Source organism: Babylonia areolata, chromosome 24, assembly GCF_041734735.1.
Source record: "Babylonia areolata isolate BAREFJ2019XMU chromosome 24, ASM4173473v1, whole genome shotgun sequence".
NCBI classification, from domain to species: Eukaryota; Metazoa; Mollusca; class Gastropoda; order Neogastropoda; family Buccinidae; genus Babylonia; species Babylonia areolata.
In genome coordinates this window covers 16039027-16057988 of record NC_134899.1, presented here as the reverse complement: position 1 = coordinate 16057988, position 18962 = coordinate 16039027, and the positions used below count along the sequence as shown (strand labels likewise).

The 18962-nt window shown below is 45.8% G+C and overlaps 2 protein-coding genes across 4 annotated transcripts in view; one reads left to right on the top strand and one right to left on the bottom strand.

Moving 5' to 3' along the window:
- Window positions 1–18962, top strand: part of LOC143299202 (cyclic nucleotide-binding domain-containing protein 2-like) — a 44975-nt gene that overhangs the window by 12784 nt on the left and 13229 nt on the right. For all 3 annotated transcript variants that reach the window (XM_076612384.1, XM_076612383.1, XM_076612385.1), the window contains exons 4-6: window positions 312–435; window positions 1366–1532; window positions 1940–2013. In XM_076612384.1, the coding sequence (XP_076468499.1) occupies window positions 312–435; window positions 1366–1532; window positions 1940–2013 (365 nt within the window). The remainder of the gene's footprint in view (window positions 1–311; window positions 436–1365; window positions 1533–1939; window positions 2014–18962) is intronic.
- LOC143299201 (uncharacterized) lies at window positions 5320–16511 on the bottom strand. The gene is made up of 2 exons (XM_076612382.1): window positions 16363–16511; window positions 5320–10312 (listed from the first exon to the last, which is right to left on the bottom strand). The coding sequence occupies exons 1-2, from the start codon at window positions 16442–16444 to the stop codon at window positions 7092–7094; spliced, it is 3303 nt and encodes a 1100-aa protein (XP_076468497.1). The 5' UTR covers window positions 16445–16511; the 3' UTR covers window positions 5320–7091.

Sequence of the window (18962 nt, the reverse complement as noted above, 5' to 3'; positions counted from 1 at the left end):
AAACATACAGAGAGAGAGAGAGAGACATACACACACACACACACACACACACACACAGAGAAGCACACACACACACACACACACAGAAGCACACACACACACACACACACACACACACACACAGAAGCACACACACACACACACACACACACACACACACACACACACACACAGATGTATTTCTTTCTGCTGATTTTTTTTTTCTTGTTCATTTGTTGTGCTCTGCTAAGAAGGGATCGAGTGGCAGCAGGGGTTGGGCTGGGGATTGGGCTGAGGGCAGAAGTATGACTTGTTTTGATTGGTTGTATCAGGGACAAAGGCAAAGGCACCGAGCCTTCCACGTGGATTGACGAGGATGACATCCGGGCCTCCAGAAAAGCTTACGGAATGTTCGGCATCACCTTTGACGTCTACTCCTTCCGGGCCAGGAGAGAGGTCAGAGGTCACGTCCTTTCACCTTTTCTTTGTCCTTTCTGTACTGTCGTTTCTGGCAACGAATAATGATAAAGATAATGAGAAGAAAGAGGAGGAAGGGGCGACGACGACGACGATGATGACGACGACAAAATAGTAGTAGTAGTAGTAGTTGAAGAAGGAGGAGGAGATGAAGGAGGGAATGGAGGAGCTGGAGAGGAGGAGCAGAAGAAGAAGAAGAAGAAGAAGAAGGAGAAGAAAAAGAAGAAGAAGGAGAAGAAGAAGAAGAAGGAGAAGAAGAAAAAGAAGAAGAAGGAGAAGAAAAAGAAGAAGAAGAAGAAGAAAGAGAAGAAGAAGGAGAAGGAGAAGAAGAAGAAGAAGAAGAAGAAAACAAAGAAGAACATGTAGAAGAAGAAATCAAATACACAGCCAACATTCCACCAGATATGAAATACAACCATACAATAATTCCAACATTTTCACTGTGACGGGGGGTGCGGGGGAGGACTGGGGTGAGACTGAGAAAGAAAACAAAGCTGAAAGAGCAGTAAACACGTGAGAGTGAACTAAAAATAGACTAGGCAGAATGGAAGTGAGAGCGAGTGGGAGAGACAGACAGACAGGCAGAGACAAAACACAGACACAGAGAGGTATTCTGGGTGTTAGAGAGATCAAACTATGAACGATGCACAACAGACGACTGGTCAGCTTCAATATAATCATAGCTCATTTTGAAAGAGGAAAAGGTTTCCGAAACATACAAAACAAAAACTAACAAACAAGAACAAAAATCTATAAAAAAATTTAAAAAAAACAAACAAACAAAAAAACAACCAAACGTAGAGGAGAAGAAGAATGTTTTGAGCTAGACAAGACACACCATTTTATCCTGAAAATTATCATTAACTCTTTTGTTGTCGTTTTTATCTTTGGTCCCTCATACCTCACCAGATCCAGGTGAGCAACGAAGCCAAGGCCATCCTGTCCATGGCCCCAGGCACGCGCTCGGACGAGCAGAGGCACGTGGCCCTCGTCTCTCTGAGTCAGGCAGTTCCCGAGTTCGGGGAATTCCCGATCGCCATGCAAGAGGCCCTGGTGAGGGTCGGTTGGTATGAGAAGTAAGTTTATAATCATATATGTTTGGTGTGTGTATGTGTGTGTGTGTGTGTGTGTGTGTGTGTGTGGAGGGGTGAGGGGCGTACTCTTGGGTGATCTCTTGGGTGGGTGGGTTGTGTGTGTGTGTGTGTGTGTGTGTGTGTGTGTGTGTGTGTGCTGTGCTGTGGTGTGTGTGTGTGTGTGTGTGTGTGTGTGTGTGTGTGTGTGTGCGTACTTGCTTGTGCGTGTGTGTGTGTGTGTGTATGTGTGTGTGCTGTGTGTGTGTGTGTGTGTGTGTGTGTGAGCGCGTGCGCGCGCGTGTGTGTGTGTGTGCCTTTGTGGGCGTGTGCGTGTGTGTATGTGTATGTGCGTACGTGTGCATGTGTGTGTGTGTGTGTGTGATTCACATAAACCCTTGGCTTGTTTGCAGTTTTGAAGCGAGGCGGATCATCATTCGGGAAGGACACATGGCCGATAACTTCTACCTTATACTGTCTGGATCAGGTTAGCTCCCTTCGCCCTTTTTCGATGCTGTGTGTCTCTGGACGTCTCCCTATCTCTGTATATCTGTCTCAGCCTGTCTCAGTAACTGTATATCTCTGTTTCTGCATCAACTTCTGTCTCTGTTTCTCTCTCTCTCTGTCTGTCTGTCGGTCGGTCGGCCGGTCGATTACTTCTTTGGAAGACTTCCACTTTTACATCTTGTCAGGATTGTTTTTGTTCCATATTGGTTTGCTTTGGGTTCTTTTATGCTTTTGTTATGTCTGTTTCGCTTTAAAGACTAAGTTATGGCGAACATTCTGTTTCATGTTTGGGAGGGGACCGGGCTAAAGATAGGGTAGGAGGGGTTTCCTTGTTTGTGTGTGTGTGTGTGTGTGTGTGTGTGTGTGTGTGTGTGTGTGTGTGTGTGTGTGTGTGTGTGTGTGTGTGTGTGTGTGTGTGTGTGTGTGTGTTCTCCCAATTGGTGATGTTTTCTTCTCCTCCCCTTCCTACTATACTTAACAAAAAACCGAACAAGATACAGACAGGCACACAGACAGACATACAGACTGAGACGTGGGAATTAGTCGGCGAGGGTACCAACGCACCTAGCAAGCGTGTGGAAACATGAAAAGTATGAAAACACACACACACACACACACACACACACACACACACACACACACACACACACACAATCGATCTCACCTATTTTCGTCCAGCACTGAATTCCGCCACCACCGGGCAATAATTAAACAATCCTGAAGCCAATAATACCATCTGTCAGTCAGTATCGCCCTATCGCTGTCCTGTATAACTAACACTGCCAAGCCATCCGATGGATTTACCCGCGTTCAGGACATTCAACGAAAAATAGAATAAAGAAAGAAAAGAACCCTAATTATAGGGTTCACAAAATAAAGAGTTAAGAAACCAAGTGGGAACTTACGTGGTTTTCTGCTTGGGAGCTTTATGCAATGATGCTGAATTATTGGCCAACAGCAGTGTATACAGCCATTGAAATGAGCAGCACTCATAATCTGAGGTGCTTTTTTGCACGTTCTCTCTCTCTCTCTCTCTCTCTCTCTCTCTCTCTCTCTCTCTCTCTCTCTCTCTCTCTCTCTCTCTCTCTCTCTCTCTCTCTGTCTCTCTGATGTTGTTAAAGAATAAGATATTTGTTTCCGAATACTTTGGCTATGACACTGATTGCAGTTCCTAAAGAAGTTGTCGAGTCATTTTTTGCTTGTACATCCTTTAGTCTTTTGTTCGTTATAAATGTCGTATTTGTATTTGGACCCCCTTCAGAAGGGCCTGTGTCCTAAACTGAATATAACTTTCGTTTCATTTCGTTTCGTTTCTCTTTCTTCACAAAAAACTGCCACAATTTTCATAAATCACTGAGTAAGTGTGTAAATTATTGACTGAACCATCGATTTATCAAGCGCATTTTTCAAGTTGTTTGTGTTGCACGTGTGTCTGATACGGTTACTTGTTATATTCGATGAGAGGCAAACCGTCTGCATGATTTGGTTAAGTCACCTCTTCTGTGCGTTTTAACATCTTGTGAAACATACCTGTTTTTTTTGTTGTTGTTTTTATATAAAGTTGTCCTTAACTTTCTATTAAGCCTGTATTTCACTCCCGTATTACTCGTGTACAGCTAGCTTGGTTTGACTAAATCAGACTGATACAAACCTGGGAGAACTTTATGAAAGCTTACATTTGTGAACTGGGATAGATGTTGATGATGGGGGTTGGGGGATGGGAAGGGTGTGGGGATGGAGTTACAGGAATGTCAAAGGTTTTTATTTATTTGTTTTTTTCGGACATTTTTTGTTTGTTTCTTTGTGTGCTTGTTTTGTTGTTTTTAAAGAGGTGGTCATGGTGGCGGTGGTGGTGTTTAGCGGTTACTGACAAAATAAAAGCCCCACTGCATATATATGCTGGATTTAGTTGTTTTTATCTCCAAAACGTTTGAACTGGCTGAAAAGACGACTGAGATGTAATCTATAGCTGGTGAGGAACTTAAATAAAACCAAACCAATACAAAACAAACAAAAAAAAAAGAAAATAATATCCTTTTTTTTTGTCTCATGTTCCGGCTAGAGTCAGAAAAAAAGTATATTTTCTTTTCCTTTCTGACTGCAAAAATACCCTGGACAGGAAGAAATTCAGAAAAAAAATCCAGATGTTTTAACAAGCAGCTGTATGCATGCATGAGGCAGAGTCATGCCAACAAATGATGGTTTTGAAGTCTACATTTCTTTACACCCCATCTTTCTCCGCCCCCCGCTCCCCGTCCCTCCTCCCTCCCCACTTCTTTTCCTCCCTCTCCCTAAATTAATTTCTATTGTATTTTCAATTCCAACAATTACTTGAGTATCAATTCCGACTCTCTCTCTCTGTGTGTGTGTGTGTGTGTGTGTGTGTGTGTGTGTGTGTGTGTGTGTGTGTGTGTGTGTGTGATTTTCGATTTATGTTCGTATCTTGTTATGTACTAACCCCCCCGCCCCCCTCCCCCAATATTCCTTGTGACCTCGGTACACTTGGTAATAAAGGCATATTCTATTCTATTCTATTCTATCTGAACGCAACAGTCCAAAGACAAAACACGTTCAACTTCCGTACCGCAGACACAAAACAGCCCTGTGGTGTTAAACAGCCTTTAATAGCATGTCCAAAATTTAATAAACAGTTGCTAGCTTTTTGACATAAAAAGAATAACCCGGGTAAGCATGGGTCGAAAGCAATGCAATGGTGTGTTGAAACAGCTATTGAATGAATGCGCAAATCAATAGATAAATCAATAAGTACATAAGTAAATAACCAAATAATGAAATGATTCGATAAATAAAATTCTTGTTTCGAAAATGTAAAATAGATGAATAAATAAGTACATACATTAAAAATTTAAAAAACAAGAAATAAGTAAATAAATAAATAAATAGAATCAAAATCAATTAATAAGTATCATTGGAATAATTCTGGTCCGTTCATCCCAGGAAAAAAAGGGGGAGGGCAGGGGGGGGGGGGGGTTAGCCAGGGGGGGTGATTTGAGGACTGGGAAATTAGGTATCGGCTTCACTTCTTGGCTTATTTCTTTTCAGTCAGGAATGTCTCATACTTGTCTTCCTCCAACCCCCAACCCCTACCCCCCCCCCCCCAACCCCCTCCACCACGGTCCTCTTCTTCTTCTTCTTCTTCTTCTTCTTCGTCTACCCACCTCCACTTCTTCCTTCTCCTCCTTCTCTCATATCGCTCTTCCTCATGTCGACATCATTCTCTCTAAATCCTTTTCTTTTTCCTTGTATTCATTTTTTATTCATATGATTTTAGTGTTGCTATGTTTTCTCTCCTCAAAACCTCTCCAGTCGCAGCACACATACGTGTTCATAATGAGAAGGGGGAAAAAAGGGAATAAAAATGCTGATTTTTTTTTTTTTTAAATCATCGGTCAGTATACAAGGGGGAGAAAAGGTTACCCATCACCAACAATTTAGAAAACCTGTCAACAGGACTTTTGTTTTGTGATGAAAAAAAAAAAGAGGAAAAAGAAACAGCAAACAAAAACAATAAAACGAATACAAACATAACACACTACGGAAGTGGATACATTCGCCTTGTCCGGGCACTCTGATTACAATACAGCGCACGTCAGTAGAATATATTGATATAGTGGGTGTTCGATACGGTACGAGAAGTGATGCAGCTGAATAAGAGTGTGTGAAATGATTGAAGATGAGAGTGGGAATGAGAGTGAGATGAGGTTAAAGGAAGGGGAGAGAGAACAAGAAATCAAACCTCTCATACCACCAATAGCACAGTGATATAATAAATATATGTATATAACAGATGATATATATATATATATATATATATATATATGTGTGTGTGTGTGTGTGTGTGTGTGTGTGTGTGTGTGTGTGTGTGTGTGTGTGTGTGTGTATCTTTGAAGTAACTACATCATTTTTTTTAAAACATTTTTATAAGTTGTTTTGTAACTGAGTGAGGGAGTGAGCGACTGATTGAATGAATGAACGAATGACCATTTGACTGACTGGTTGATTGATTGATGACTGATTGATTGATTGGGTGACTATATTCACGTCATAGCAAAAACAGGCCTACATGGAATACAGGGAAGTAACTTCTCTGTGTACCAATGAGCAATAGCATAACAATAATGGTAACCGAACGGCAACTACAAACAACAATAGACACATGTATAAAGGGAAAAAAAATGAAACAAAATGAAAAATACACCACATCACTTTTTACAGCCGTTTAGAATGTCAGCGGTCATATTTTGAGCCTGAGATTCAGTGCAGTATACATGGGACTTGAATCTAACAACATTCTGGAGGTGTATGTGAATGAATGAATGAATGAATGAATGAATGGTGTGGGTGGGGGGTGTGGCGGGGGGAGGAGTTGGTGGGTAGGTGGGTGGAAGCATGTACGCCCGCGTGCGCTCTTTCGTGTGTTGTGTGTGTGTGTGTGTGTGTGTGTGTGTGTGTGTGTGTACTGGTCTTCGCTCACATGCACAAACCAAACATTCAATTCCTGAAATTCTGAATGAAATACATTAAATATGAAAAGAACATGTCATCAAGACACAAAAAGTCAGCTTCTGCTTCACAGCTGTCTTCCTCTGCTGGACAGTGTTTAATTAGGGTCACACTGATCATTCATAACTGAGAGATTCAGAAGCTGAGAGGTGTTTCGGTGTTTCGTTGTATGGCGCTCATTGTTCAAGTTATGGGCTCCTTCAGTTCTTTGCAAAGCTACAATTTACATACCACCTCACAGACTCTGTTGGTTATCTTGCAGACTGTATATAATGGAGGCAAGTTGGCCTTTGGGAACCATCCCAACTCTGACTTTCCTAAAGCCCTATGGCCGAGAGATTGGGGATGTAACTTGGGCAAGACACTCTCCACTATAATCGAATTCTAGCCCAGATGGTCGGGGCAGCAGTTACCTCCTCTGCTGTTCTGATGGTCATTGTCATTCTCGAACACGTATATAGTATTATTGTACAGGCAATGTATTGGAGCAAACAAACAAACCAAAAAGTCATTGCAGCCGCTAAGGAGCAGTGTTCAGTAAACGATGGCGTCACTGAGGGTTTTCTTCTCTGCGGCGTTCATGGGCTCCTCGTCAGCTGCGTCAGCTCTCTCCTCATTCGTCATGTTCTCCTCCTCAGTCCTCTCCTCTGCACATGGATTGCCGTCTTTGTTCTCATCGTTGGGGGCGTCGTTGTTCTTGTTGGCATCGTTGTTTTTGTCGTCTTTGTGGGCATCCTCCCCTTCCGAGGTGGTGGCCTTGACCTGCATCACCGTCAGCTGCTTCTTGAGCTGCACCTCGGACCTCTGCAGGTCGTGCAGCTTCTGCTCCGTCAGCTTCTTCTCCTCGGTGGCCACCATCTTCTGCAGGTCCAGGTCCTCCACTGTCCTCTTCAGGCGGTCCGACTCCGCCTTCCTCACGCTCACCTCCTGCTCCAACTCGGACAGCTTGCGCCTGATCTCCTCCAGCTCCTCTGGGGTCTGTTCCACTTCTGTGTCCCCCTCTGCTGGGACTCCGTCCACCTGGCATGATTCAGGGGCTCGGTTCTGGCTGGGGACCCGGTTCCCTCCTCTGGGTCTCGCCGGTTGAAGATCGCGGGGGTCTATCTCCACAAACCCGTCAGATTCTTCCGAGTCGGAAGAGTCTTTGTCTTCGGGTTGAGTTCTGCGCTTCTCGCCGCCGTCGTCGTCTTCTTCGTCTTCGGCTGCCTCCATCAGGGACAGGAGGTCTTCTACAGACTTTCTAAGGTACTCTGTTTCCGCCTTTTTCAGCACCACTTCCTTCTCCAGCTCTTCCAGCTTCTGTTTGGTTCTCGTGATTTCTTCCTGGGTTATCGGACAGTTCTCTTCTCTTTCTACTTCACCAGCTGATGCCTGTGGGATGGGAGCAGGCAGATCTCCCATGTTAGTGTCAGGCAGCGGAGCTTGTTTTGAGTCTTCTGTTGGCTGTGGGACATCTGCTGGGTGATTGTGGGATTCTTCCTGTGTGTTGCTTGTCTGCTCGGTCTCTGTCGTCTTGGTGACGCTGCTTGTGATCGCTCCTGCTTCTTCATGATGGCTTTGTGAGTCCTTGGACTTACTGACTTCTTGAGGACTGTGTACCTTGTCGTCACCCTTCTCCGCTTCCTTCGTCTGGCTTACTGCCTGGGGCCCGTCCTTGGCCTGACTGATTTCTTGGGGACTCTCTGGTTTATCATCACTCCTCTCCGCTTCCTTCGTCTGGCTTACTGCTTGGGGACCGTCGACTTTATCTTCTGTGTTTTCGGCTTCTTCGATGTGTTCATGTACGTCTTCAACCTTCTTGGTTTCTTCAGGACGTTCTGTTTTCTCGTTGGTCTGACTGGCTTCCTCGGTGCTCTCTGCTGGGGCCGGTGCTTTTTCTGAAGCTGCCTTCTCCTTCTGTTCTGCACTGTCTTGCTCTTGTTCCTGTTTCTGTCTGTTCATCAGCTGCTGGTTCAGTTTGTGCTTCAGCGGGTAGCTCTCTGCGATGTAGGGCAGTGGTGAGAGGACAGGAGGGGGAGTGAGCAGTGAAGTGGGGGAGGGGGGATCAGGCAGGGGCTCGTCAGATTGGTGGTCCACTTCTCCGGAAACGTCCAGCTTCAGTGCTGTCTGACTCTGGGCGTCGGGCTTTGAGGAGGGTTCTGATTCAGCGTGTGTTGGTGTGAGGTCGGCGACAGCTTCTGCTGACGTCACTGGAGTAGTCGTAGGGAGAACAGGCTTACTGTTGGAGACGTTATCGCTGCTGTGCAGTTCTGCGTTTGTGGATGCTTCCGGTTCGGGACATTTCGCTGTGAGGGACGTATCAGTGACTGAAGAGTCTGTGTGATCTGTGGACGCTGGCGGGTTGTTGCTGAGAGAGGTTTGTTCGGGCCCCTTGCCACCAGCCTCCTCCTGCGTGATGATGGACCTGGCCTGGGTCTGGATGACCTGGCTGAGGGCCAGGATGGCGCGCTCCTCCTGCACCTTGCTGGCGTGGCTGGACCGCTCCAGAGTCTTCATCTTCTGCTCCAGCTGCTCCGACTTGCTCCGGCCCTCCGCCACCTGCCGCTCCAGCTCCAGCAGCTTGTCCTCGCGCTGTGTCATCTCCGTCAGGATCTTCTCCTTGATGCTCTCCAGCTGCACCAGTTTCTGCTTCAGTTCGTAGTTCTCCGCCTCCCTCCTCACCACGGCGTACTGCAGCTCCGTCAGCTTGCGGTGCTTCATCTCCTTCTCCTCGTCCATCTCCGCGTTGCGTTTCTCCAGTGACTCCACCTTGTGCTTGAGAGCCTCGCTCTCCGCCTCCCGCTGGGCGATCGCGGCTTCCAGCTGCTTCAGCTTCTCCAGCTTCTCCGCCATGGCCTTGTCCACCTCCTGCTTTGGCTGACCCGCTGAGTCTGTGGAGTCCTGTGCCTTGCTCGTTTCTTTGTTTTCTTTCTGAGACTTCTCTATTTCCATTTCTTTCAGCTTGGCCTCCTTTTCTTTCTTTTCTTTCTCTACTTTCTTGTTGTGCCGCTCCAGCATGGCGACCTTTTCCTCCAGAGCTCTCCTCTCTGCTTCTCTCTTGTGTACGATTTCTTGCAGCTGGGAAAGCTTCTTCTGTTTTTCCTCTTTTTCGTGTTCAATCTTGACCGTGACGGTTTCCAGGCTGGAAACTTTGTGCTTGAGGTGCTGGCTTTCAGACTCCCTGCTGGCGATCTCCTGTTCCAGCGTCTTCAGCTTCTGTTCCTTCTCCTCCTGACTCTCTGTGGCTTCTTTGTTCTGCCGCTGGAGGCTGCTGACTTTCTCCTTGAGCTCCGTCTTCTCCCGCTCCCTCTGGCTGATCTCTTTCTCCAGGGCCACCAGCTTCTCCTCCTTGATGCCCTTCTCTTCCTCGATGCGTGTGTTCTGCACCTCCAGGCGGGTGACCCGCTGCTCCAGCTCGCGCCGCTCCACCTCTCGCTGCGAGACCAGCTTCTGCAGCTCCGTCAGTTTGATCTGCTTCTGGTCCTTCTCCTTCTCAATCTTGGCGTTGAGGCGCTCCAGCTGCGTCACCTTCTCCTTCAGCTGCCTCCTCTCCTGCTCGCGCTGCTCCGTTTCCTGCTGCAGGGTCCGCAGCCTCCGCTGCTTCTCCTCGATCTCCTTCTCGATCCGGGCCATGGGACCTCCCGGGTAGGAGCCGCGGAGCTCCTTGGGGGCCGTCCGATTCTCCAGCCTCTTGAGGCGGACGGGCACCGAGGTGTCGTGCTCCCCGCGCCGGGCCTTCTCTGCCGCCAGGTGGGCGATGCTGGAGGCGTCGTGATCTGCAACGGGAGGAAAGAGAGGGGCCCTGAGAAAGGGGGACTGTGAAAGAGCAGGAGGAGGAGGAGGAGGAGCGGTGAGGATGGGAAGGGAAGGGGTGTGTGGAGAGAATAGGGAGAAGGAGGAATGAAAGGGAAAGAAGGACGAATGAAAGAGAAGGAAGAAGGAGGAGAAAAAGAAAGGACGGTGAGGGATGGGGGGGGGGGGAAGAAAAATGGAGAAGATTGGGAGAAGAAGGAGAGAAAGGAAGGGAGGAGAGAGATGAGAGGATGAGCAAGGATGGAGACAAGACAAGACAAGACAAGACAAAATCTTTATTAACGAGGGTAATAGATAAGCAAGTAACATGCTTTTTTACAGAAGGGAAGAGAGGGGGTGTGTGTGGAGAGAATGGGGAGAGGGAGAAATGAAAAGGAAGGAGGGGGAAAAGAAAGGAGGTGGGGGGGTGGGGTTGAAGAAGATGAGAGGAAGGAAGAAAAGAAAGGATGGGGGAGAGAAATGGAGAAGATGGGAAGAAGGAAGAAAAGAAAGGAGGGAGTGGGGATGGGGTTGGAGAAGATGTGAAGGAGGAGGAAAAGAAAGGAAAGAAGGAGGACGGGGAGTGGAGAGGGTTAGAAGATGGAAAGAAAGGGAATGTGATGAAAGTGCAGGAAAGAAAGGGAATGGGATGAAAGTGGAGGAAAGAAAGGGAATGGGATGAAAGTGAAGGAAAGAAAGGGAATGGGATGAAAGTGGAGGAAAGAAAGGGAATGGGATGAAAGTGGAGGAAAGAAAGGGAATGTGATGAAAGTGGAGGAAAGAAAGGGAATGGGATGAAAGTGGAGGAAAGAAAGGCAATGGGATGAAAGTGGAGGAAATGGGAATGGGATGAAAGTGAAGGAAATGGGATGAAAGTGAAGGAAAGAAAGGGAAAGGGATGAAAGTGAAGGAAAGAAAGGGAACGGGATGAAAGTGAAGGAAATGGGAATGGGATGAAAGTGAAGGAAAGAAAGGGAATGGGATGAAAGTGGAGGAAAGAAAGGGAATGGAATGAAAATGAAGGAAATGGGAATGGGATGAAAGTGAAGGAAAGAAAGGGAATGGTATGAAAGTGGAGGAAAGAAAGGGAATGAGATGAAAGTGAAGGAAAGAAAAGGAACGGGATGAACGTGAAGGAAAGAAAGGAAATGGGATGAAAGTGAAGGAAAGAAAGGGAATGGGATGAAAGTGAAGGAAAGAAAGGGAACGGGATGAACGTGAAGGAAAGAAAGGGAATGGGATGAAAGTGAAGGAAAGAAAGGGAATGGGATGAAAGTGAAGGAAATGGGAATGGGATGAAAGTGGAGGAAAGAAAGGGAATGAGATGAAAGTGAAGGAAAGAAAGGGAACGGGATGAAAGTGAAGGAAATGGGAACGGGATGAAAGTGAAGGAAATGGGAATGGGATGAAAGTGGAGGAAATGGGAATGGGATGAAAGTGAAGGAAAGAAAGGGAATGGGATGAAAGTGGAGGAAAGAAAGGGAATGGGATGAAAGTGGAGGAAATGGGAATGGGATGAAAGTGAAGGAAATGGGATGAAAGTGAAGGAAAGAAAGGGAACGGGATGAAAGTGAAGGAAATGGGAATGGGATGAAAGTGGAGGAAAGAAAGGAACGGGATGAAAGTGAGGGAAAGAAAGGGAATGGGATGAAAGTGAAGGAAAGAAAGGGAATGGGATGAAAGCGGAGGAAAGAAAGGGAATGAGATGAAAGTGAAGGAAAAGGGAATGGGATGAAAGTGAAGGAAATGGGAATGGGATGAAAGTGATGGAAATGGGAATGGGATGAAAGTGAAGGAAATGGGAATGGGGTGAAAGTGCAGGAAAGAAAGGGAATGGGATGAAAGTGAAAGAAATGGGAATGGGATGAAAGTGAAGGAAATGGGATGAAAGTGAAGGAAAGAAAGGGAATGGGATGAAAGTGCAGGAAAGAAAGGGAACGGGATGAAAGTGAAGGAAATGGGAATGGGATGAAAGTGGAGGAAATGGGAATGGGATGAAAGTGAAGGAAAGAAAGGGAATGGGATGAAAGTGGAGGAAAGAAAGGGAATGGGATGAAAGTGGAGGAAATGGGAATGGGATGAAAGTGAAGGAAATGGGATGAAAGTGAAGGAAAGAAAGGGAACGGGATGAAAGTGAAGGAAATGGGAATGGGATGAAAGTGGAGGAAAGAAAGGAACGGGATGAAAGTGAGGGAAAGAAAGGGAATGGGATGAAAGTGAAGGAAAGAAAGGGAATGGGATGAAAGCGGAGGAAAGAAAGGGAATGAGATGAAAGTGAAGGAAAAGGGAATGGGATGAAAGTGAAGGAAATGGGAATGGGATGAAAGTGATGGAAATGGGAATGGGATGAAAGTGAAGGAAATGGGAATGGGGTGAAAGTGCAGGAAAGAAAGGGAATGGGATGAAAGTGAAAGAAATGGGAATGGGATGAAAGTGAAGGAAATGGGATGAAAGTGAAGGAAAGAAAGGGAATGGGATGAAAGTGCAGGAAAGAAAGGGAATGGGATGAAAGTGAAAGAAATGGGAATGGGATGAAAGTGGAGGAAATAAAGGGAATGGGATGAAAGTGGAGGAAATGGGAATGGGATGAAAGTGAAGGAAATGGGAATGGGGAAGTATGGAACTGGATGAGAATAATGAGACAGGATGAAATGGACGAGGGGAGATAACAGGAGAGGGAAGGAGGAGAAGTAGAGGGAAGGGAGAGAATTGAGGAGGAAGTGAAAAGAGGAAGGAGAAGAAGGAAATGGAGAGGGAGAAGGAGAAGGAGTTAGGAAATTGATATGAAGGGGGGTGGGGGGAAAGAAGAGACGGAGGAGAAGAAGATGGGGAAGGAAAGGAGAACGAGGAGGAAGAAGTGAGGGAGGGAGGAGAAAACGAAGGAGAAGAATGAGCGGGAAGGAAGGAAGAGGTGAAGTAGGAAGAAAACTGGATGGAAGAGATTAAGAGGAAAGAGAGGCAAGGGAGAAAAAGAAAGGAAAATGAGGAGATGGATCAGAAAAATGGATACAAAAATGGGGCATTTAACTGTGTTCCAGTCAGGAACGGCAATGTACGGGTTGGTTGGGTTTTTTTTAACAATATGAAAAAGCGCTCACGGATTTTAGGATACTTCAATGTCCTTGGCGAAAAAGTGTTTTCTTCTGTATCATAATTCACTTTCAATATGTGACTGACCTGTTGTCTTCAAATAATAACCATAACGATGGGAAAATCGACTGCTTTTATATCTTTTGTTTGAGAAGATACTAAACACATTCTACCAACCAACCAACCAACCAACCAACCACACACACACACACACACACACACACACACACACACACACACACACACACACACACACACACACACACACACACACACACTTCCGGTAAGCAATAATCTAAACAGGATTTAAATTATCAACGTTTATGATTTATAGACTGTGTCCTTGTTTTATCAGGGTCAGAACAGAAAGGACAGGCACCAGCATCCCTAACATATATTAGATATCCGCATAGGCTGATTGTGTGGTGCCTTCAGAACAACATTTATCTTCGTTTGGAAAATTCTGCAGGAGCCAAAACGATCTTGACAGTCATGTGGCCATGGGTACGAAGCTTTAGTTCTACTGCAAGCCTATGCTTTGCAACCCGACTTTTGGAATGAACCAACCCTAGAAATGTACTGTGTGTTTTGGAGGAATGCTCCTTTGCAGCTGTGAATACTCTTCAGGGGGTAGGGGGGGGGGGGGGCATTTTATTTATGACATTTTATTTAGACTGAGAGTAGGTATACCCGAGTCGGAAACCAAGAGCGAAAAAGACCTAGAGCGTGTGTCTCTTCGGGTTCCCTATGTGTGTGTCTCTCTCTCTCTCTCTCTCTCTCTCTCTCTCTCTCTCTCTCTCTCTCTCCTTAACTATGACGCGACACATTCAGAATGTGTGACAGACAAACTGACAGTCGAAAGAGAACCAACCCTATCACCATCTGAAAGTGTCCTGACTAAAGACGATGTAAGAAAATTGACACCGAGTTGTAGAAGAAGGAGATACTGAGAGACAGCTTCAGGAAAGCATGGCGCCAACGTCTGGACATCGGGACGGAAGACGAAAAGGACGGCATCCATGAACTGGTGCGAGCGGCACAGGTCACAATCTTCAGACTGCGAACGGGACACTGTCAGCTCCTCTCCCACCTCTACCGTCTGATGATATCAAATACTAACCAGTGCCCTCTGTGGCACAGGCCCACAGACCCCCTCCCATATCCTGCAGTCCTGCCCCATCTTCGACGCTCTGAGACGCCAGGCATGGCCCAGCCCGGTGGAGCTCCAGGAGAAACTGTGGGGACAGGTGGGGTCCCTGCGACGGACCGTGGACTTCGCTGTCCTGACCGGACTGAAAATCTAGCGTGGCCAGGGAACACGGAAGAAGAAGAAGGAGAACTGACAAGATGAATGCCATATTTCTGATGCAAGTCGACCATGAGAACGGTTTAGAGACTGACGAACACGAAAAGAAGAAGCATATAAAAACAAACTGATACAGAAATAGAAAAGAAGAAGAAGCAGAAGAAAGAGTGGTCGCAGTGGTAGTAGTATTTGTATCTCTTTTTTATCACAACAGATTTCTCTGTGTGAAATTCGGGCTGCTCTCCACAGGGAGAGCGCGTCGCTATACTACAGCGCCACCCTTTTTTTTCCTTTTTTTTTTTTTTCCTGCGTGCAGTTTTATTTGTTTTTCCAATCGAAGTGGATTTTTCTACAGAATTTTGCCAGGAACAACCCTTTTGTTGCCGTGAGTTCTTTTACGTGCGCTAGTAGTAGCAACAGCAGCAGCAGCAGCAGTAGTGATAGTAGTAGTAGGAGGAGGAGGAAGAAGAGGAGGAGGAGGAGGAGAAGAAGAAGAATTAGAAGAACAAGAACAAGAAGGAGGAGGAGGTGGTGGAAGAGGAGGAGGAGGAAAACAAGAAGAAGAAGAACAATATCGAAAATAACAATAACAACAAAAATAAAGCATAGGGAAAAAAAGACCAACACTAAAATCAACACCTACAATAATCAGTTACAGCATGGAAGGAGTTCCTGACATTGCAGTTGGAACCCCATAGTGAAAAAGTCTGTTCCTCGGGGAATCGAAGAATGTTTGCTAAACATGTTCTTTCCTAATATCCACATTCAGTATATTAGTAAATAGGTGATACTGGCAGCAGCAACAGTAATAATAGCAGTGGCATAAGTAGCAGCAGCAGCAGCAGCAGTAGTAGTAGTAGTAGTAGTACTAGTAGCAGCAGCAGTAGTAGTAGTAGCAGCAGCAGCAGCAGTAGCAGCAGTAGTAATGGTCGTAGTATGTCTAATAGTATTGGCATCATCAACAGCAGTAGCAGCAGTATAACAAGAAGTAGTAATTGTAGCAACAGGAAACAACAGCAGTGGCTGTAGAAATAGCAGCAACAGTAGCAGTGGCAGTAACAGTATTCATTATAAGAAAGGGGAAAAATAAACGATTTCCATTCGCTGCATAGGCATCCAATAAAAAGAAGAATATATATGCGCGCACACACACGACACACACGCGCGCGCGCGCGCGCACACACACACACACACGCGCGCACACACACACGCACGCACACACACACGCACACACACATATGTAACATTGTAACCATATTTATTTCTGTTCTTTCTTTCTTCTTTCTCTCTATTTTTTCTGTTTCTTCATTTCTATGGAAAATGCAAAATGCTGAAACTAAACAAAGAAATAATAGGTTTGTTGTACTGCTGAGAATATTTTTCATCTCTGTCGACATGTTTTTTTGGGGGTGGGGGTGGGGGGGGAGGGGGCGTTTATATTATGATAGATAGTCAAATGTCTTAACATTATTCACGTTGTGCATTATACCCAAACTTTTTTTTTTTAACTTCACTAAACATTGAATCATTCATTCGATATTAGCGTTTCAGTCGTTCAAATTCGATTTTTTTTCTCTCTCTTTTTCTTTCTTTTTTTTCCCCCTCTCTCTCAAATTATCGACACATCGTCATACTGACCTCTGTTTGCGTTCATGTGTGCAGCAGAGGAAGAGTTAGCAGACACCCCGTTCACTTTGTGCGTGGGGTGGGGGTTGGCCATGGTGTTCTCTGGCGCTTCTTTTTCAGCTGCTGATCTGTACCCGGTTCTCTGTGTGGGTGTGAGGGCTCCTATCCACTGGGACTGCAGCACCCAGACTGCCCAACACGACACTCCCACCGTCCCATAATGCCCAAACCGGCCCGGTGTCACGGATGTAAATGCCACCCCATCTTGTAGGCTATGCCCAGGGTTAGATTTTAGAGATAGGCGTCTTCGAAACCTAGCCTAATTTGTGTAGGTTTAAAAAAAAAAATGAAGTGTGGCTTTCTCGAGTCAATTCCTACTGTTGGTTCACGGGAAAAAGTCTTAATACTTTGTTTTTATTCAAAATCCATGCATAATTTTCGGATGGGAAAGATTTGTTTTATCCTGCAGTTGTATGTGTTTGTCAGACGAAATTATGAAGGCATGCCAAAAAAAAAAAAACAAAAAAAAAAGTGGCTTCGACTGCAACTAATGCAAATGCAACATCAACAATTATTCATATACGCTTGCTTCTGCTGCTGCAATTGCTTCTGTTGCTGCTACTATTTCTTGTCCTCCGACTTCCTCGACTTCTCCTGCTACTGCTACTCACACTACTGCTGATTATCATAACTGCTTCCGTTGCTGTCGCTACGCCTGCTGCTGCTGTTATCATTCCTGTTCTGAACACTTAAAACATTCAAGAAAAAAAAGAAGAAACATACATCACAGCAGAAACGTAATTGGTGGTAACCATCGGAATTTCTCCCCAGTCATCCAACCCCTCTCTCTTTTTTTCCCCATTCTTCTTGTTGTTGCTGCTGCTGTCTTATTGTTGTTGTTGTTTTAGAGACACATCCTTAAATACCTCCGGTGGCTCAAAAATGGTGAGGGAAGTAGTGTTGGCCCATGCACCGATCTTGTGTGAATCCCGCTCCCCCAATACCCCACCCTGCCCTTTGTTCCCCTCCCCCCCCACCCCCCAACACCCTCATACCCGCCAAGTTCCCGTCCCATGGTGACTTCAATTTTGGCAAACGTTCAAAGATGGCCGTGTCCTTCTGAAGCATCCCGTGTCTGTGGAGAGCCGTCATTATGTAACCCGACACGCTGTTTATCTGCCAAAGGGTTCATCAGGGACCAAAGAGCTGTCTTTAATACCCACTGCCAGGATTTGACACCTATCTCATGGAACTGCCCAAAGACGTGTGGTGGAGTTTGGGGGTGAGGGAGGATGGTGGAAGGGAGTGGGTGTTTATTTGGGGATTGCGAGGCCGGTAGGGTGGGTGGGTTGGTCAGGGGTGTGGAGACGACTGAATGATTTCAGGTAGTACTATCATGGGTGTCTTTCTTCTACTACTACTTTCTTTCTTTCTTTCTTTCTTTCTCTCTTTCTCTCTTTTCTTTTCTTGCTTCCAGCTTCCTCCACGGCAATTCCTTCCCCAGAAAAGGGGTTCGTAACAGAAGAAACTCTCATGACTTGAGTTTGGTTGATAAGAAGATTTTACTGTAGTGTTTCTTCTTCTTCTTCTTCTTCTTCTTCTTCTTCTTCTTCTTCTTCTTCTTCTTCTTCGTTCACTGGCTGCAACTCCCATGTTCACTCGTATGTACACGAGTGGGCTTTTACGTGTATGACCGTCTTTTACCCCGCCATTTAGGCAGCCATATTCCGTTTTCGGGGGTTACTGTTGTGTTTACCCGATCGAAAGTTTGCGTACTTCATAGGTTTCTACATGCTTCTGGAAATAAGCTTATTCAAATAGACGTTGTATAGACTCAAACAGTTAAAAGGCTAACGACCCCCTTGGCCTTTTACAACCAGCTATCGGGGCAGTGAACTTCACTGTGTGTAGTCTTCGGCGGGGCCCAGTCCTCTCCTTCCGCCTTCACAAGGACACACAGTACCATGCCGAAATATTTGTATTTGAATTTCTTTTTATCACAGCAGATTTCTCTGTGTGAAATTCGGGCTGCTCTCCCCAGGGAGAGCGCGTCGCTTTTCTTCAGCGACACCCTTTTTTTGTATTTTTTCCTGCGTGCAGTTTTATTTGTTTTTCCTATCGAAGTGGATTTTTCAACAGAATTTTGCCAGGAACAACCCGTTTGTTGCCGTGGGGTCTTTTAAGTGCATGCTGCACACGGGACCTCGGTTTATCGTCTCATCCGAATGACTAACGCCTAGACCACCACTCAAGGTCTAGTGGAGGGGGAGAAAATATCGGCGGCTGAGCCGTGATTCGAACCAGCGCGCTCCGATTCTCTCGCTTCCTTGGCATCGAACCCTGATCACCCGTGAACGCTGGATCAGAATTTAAACGGCTTACCGATTCTGCTGACAGCATCTTTATTTTTTTTATTCAAACAGACGTTGTACGGCATGAGACACTACCAGCGTCAAATATAGTGATTTTTTGTTGTTATTGTTGTTGTTGTTTTTCCTGCTGCGTTCGCCAATCGTGACGTGTCCTGACGCTTCCTTCTGTCTCTGTGTCTGTCTGTCTGTGTCTGTATCTGTGTGTCTGTCTTTGTCTTCCTCTGTCTGTTTCTGTCTCTG

What these genes read in the sequence shown, in the direction of transcription:
- LOC143299201 (XM_076612382.1), bottom strand. Translation starts at nt 16,444, where the DNA reads ATGGCCAACCCCCACCCCACGCACAAAGTGAACGGGGTGTCTGCTAAC. An exon ending in ACACATGAACGCAAACAGAG is followed by an intron (nt 10,313 to 16,362) that starts GTCAGTATGACG and finishes CTCCCGTTGCAG; the next exon opens with ATCACGACGCCTCCAGCATC.